The sequence below is a fragment of the Tupaia chinensis genome, unplaced genomic scaffold (genome assembly GCF_000334495.1).
Source record: "Tupaia chinensis unplaced genomic scaffold, TupChi_1.0 Scaffold140061_1, whole genome shotgun sequence".
In the NCBI taxonomy this organism is placed as follows: domain Eukaryota; kingdom Metazoa; phylum Chordata; class Mammalia; order Scandentia; family Tupaiidae; genus Tupaia; species Tupaia belangeri.
In genome coordinates, this window is record NW_006199940.1 from 592,262 (window position 1) to 595,351 (window position 3,090).

At 52.5% G+C, this 3,090-nt stretch overlaps 1 protein-coding gene across 1 annotated transcript; it reads left to right on the forward strand.

The window, feature by feature from the left end:
- Positions 1-401: 401 nt before the first annotated feature.
- On the forward strand, positions 402-2,599 carry LOC102479532 (zinc finger protein 34-like). The gene is made up of 4 exons (XM_014593259.2): positions 402-814; positions 1,069-1,195; positions 1,645-1,764; positions 2,252-2,599. The coding sequence occupies exons 1-4, from the start codon at positions 791-793 to the stop codon at positions 2,428-2,430; spliced, it is 450 nt and encodes a 149-aa protein (XP_014448745.1). The 5' UTR covers positions 402-790; the 3' UTR covers positions 2,431-2,599.
- The last annotated feature ends 491 nt before the right edge of the window (positions 2,600-3,090 follow it).

Sequence of the window (3,090 nt, forward strand, 5' to 3'; positions counted from 1 at the left end):
GGACTCGAACTGCGGTCGGCTACGTGGGAGTCCAGCAACATAGCCATTACGCTAACTGCTGGTCCCAAAACTCACATCTTAATGTGCATCTGAGAACACATGCTGGAGAGAATCCTGATAAATGCAATGTCTATTATAAAAGCTTTATTTCAAACCTTGTCCAGGTAGAAAATTCATATCAGAGAAACACTGGAAGGTAATGACTGGTGAGACCACACGCTCGGCCCATACTCAGCCTCAGGGCGTTCAAGCGGGACATGTACTACAGGGGTGATGGGGTGCTGGATGCTGTGAGGCCTTCAGTCTTAACCTACGTGTTAGACATGGCCTGAGCTGGGAAGAAAACCTGTCATGGTCCCCTCGTGGGTGGTACCTCCCACCCCCACGCTGGGGTGGCATGTGGGTGTGGCAGGCTTTGTCAAGTCTCTAGGGCTGGGATCCAGCTCCCTCCGCACTAGGCCGTAGGGCTGGCTCTCATCATCTTGAACAAAGCCGCAGTGTGTCAGCTAGGTGGGAGGAGCGGTCGGCCTGAGGGGCCATCCTTGTGGGCAGTGAGTGGCTAGGAGGGCAACCGCAGGCAGGAACCTTGCCAGGGAGGCCAAGGATGCCCCCGTGGGGAGGGCAGGGACACCAACCAGGGAGGGCACAGTAGTCAGGGCTGTTTAAGGGTGCACCAAGCAGCTTGAGCTGTGGAGAAAGGGGCTGGCCAGGCCACCATGTGCTTTTTTCTCTTTCCTAGAACCTGAGTGACCAACTCCCGCCTCTACCAAGGAAGCCCAGGGCAGGGGTGATGGCAGCCTTACTCCAGCCCCAGGTGAGCGTCTGTCCTACGAGTTGTCACACAGGTTGCTTTCCTCAGCAACCACTGTCAGGTGTCTCTGGTCTGGGGTGCTGACATCAAAGGAGAGGTGACCCTTGGACCTGCCTGCAGCCACACCTTGGGACACATTAGCAGGAAAGGGTAGTGACACTCCCTATCTGCTGGGCTTGAAACACTTCTGCTGCCTTCTGTCTCCCGGCATCAACTCTGGGCCATTCTTGGGGCTGAGTGGTGTCTTCTCATTCCAGGCCGAGGTGACTTTTGAGGATGTGGCTGTGCTCCTCTCCCGGGAGGATTGGGCCCACCTGGGCCCTGCTCAGAGGGGCCTCTACAGGGATGTGATGCTGGAGAACTACAGGAACTTGATCTCAGTGGGTAAGGCCCCTCGCTGGGACTCAGTCCTGGGAACAGCCCTGGGGACTGAGAGCTCATCAGGGGCTTGCCTGGGGCCCCAACCTGGGGCCCGGAGGTGGACAACATCGACACTGGTCCCAGGCAGGCCTGTTCGGGGAAGTGGAGGACATGGGTGGTGCAGGGACCCTCTGAGCTCCCGGAGGAAGCGGACCTGTGCTGCAGGCCTGGTGCACACTGCTCTCCAGCAGGAACTCACACCTTCAGTGGAGACAGCCCTGAGCTCTTGCTCCCTGTGCTAGTACCTCCATCTTCATGACCATCCTAGCCCATTCACAGCCTCCTCCAGAGGGCATCCTGGTTCCCATCAGCCCCTGCCTGTGCTTCCCTTCCCCACAGCCCCAGGTGAGACATCACTGGGTGCAGCCACACACCAAGGTCCTTGGAACCAACCTCAGGCCTGTCTCTCCCAGGCGCAGGACCTGCAAGTCCCAAGCCTGGAGTGATCTCACAGCTGGAGCGAGGGGATGAACCATGGGTCCTGGATGAGCAAGGGACCAAGGGGGGAGAGCAACTAAGAGTCACCAGCCCAGGTGCGTGAGGGGAACTGCTCTCTCTCCTCAGTCATTCAATGAACATCTTAGGTCCAAGGCATCTGGCAAATGATTCGGGACTTTGAGCAAGACATATCAGGGCCAGCATGGACGCCTCTGCTGAAGTCACCTCTGTGAGCCTGGATGCCTCGGTGGGAAGAATCTTGAGCAGAATTTTCTAGGAAGGTGGAGATAGTGTTGGGGACAATATGGCAGGGCTTTCCAGGCAGAGCAGGTTCAGAGGAGAGTGAGTAGGAGTACTGTGAAGGAAGCCTGGGATCACATAGGACCCTACAGAGCTCATTCCCTATGGGGAAGGTCAGATGAAGGTGTAGTCATGGAGATCATCGCTCATTTCCCTTCTTCCTAAATAACTAACCCACTTGACAATCATAGATCATTTTGAGAAGATGGGAGAACACATTTCCCATGAATCTTGCCCCTTAGATGCAGCTGTGTTCTATCCTATTCCCTGTTCCTTCTCTAGGGCTGGCATTTCCACGGCCATGTTTGAACACTGCATTTTATCAGGAAAGGTCCAGGTGCTGTGTCATGCACCCACTTTCAGTGAAAAGCATTTCCATTTCTGTGTACACAAGCCTCAGTCACGCTTTCAGTGGGAGTATACCAGAGACCACCTGGCTTCTCTGCTGTGGACAGCCCTGATGATCATCTCTCTGCATGTGTGTCTGATGATCTCCTAGGCAGGAACACCTGGCCCAAAGGACTTGTAATTTTGTTTTATAAATTTGCTTTTTTGAATATAAATACTTATAGGAATGAGAAGAATCCCAAGTTTTTCTTTTTCTTTTTTTTTTTTGAGAGGTTTTTCCTATAGGATGTGTACATTTGCCAGAAAGGCAGAGAGAGAGAGCGACAGAAAGTGAGAAATTACCCCCTGGCAGGATGGCCACACTGCAATCCCTTCTCCATTCTCTCCCTGGGATCTTGGGCATGCATGCACACGTGCCTGGCATGAGTTTAAGCCTCTGGGCCTGGGACTTGAACCGCAGTTGACTACATGGGAGTCCAGTGACATAGGCATTGCGCCAACTGCTGTTCCCAAAACCCCAAGTTTTTCTGAGGAACTCAGTGAATTTTTATGAAAAACTATTCTCTGGATATAAATGAGGATATATTGGGCTATCAGGCAGCATGTTTGTTAAAGCACTGTATTCCCACATGGCTGACCACTGTCTTGAGTCTGGTGGTGTGCTTTCTCACTCTCTCGCTCTCTCTGTCTCTCTGTAAGTGCTCGTGCCCTATAAAAATTAAACAATAATAGTAAATAAAAATAACTATTTTTTTTTTTTTTTTTTTTTTTTT

What these genes read in the sequence shown, in the direction of transcription:
- LOC102479532 (XM_014593259.2), top strand. Translation starts at nt 791, where the DNA reads ATGGCAGCCTTACTCCAGCCCCAG. An exon ending in CAGGAACTTGATCTCAGTGG is followed by an intron (nt 1,196 to 1,644) that starts GTAAGGCCCCTC and finishes TGTCTCTCCCAG; the next exon opens with GCGCAGGACCTGCAAGTCCC. An exon ending in ACTAAGAGTCACCAGCCCAG is followed by an intron (nt 1,765 to 2,251) that starts GTGCGTGAGGGG and finishes TTCCTTCTCTAG; the next exon opens with GGCTGGCATTTCCACGGCCA.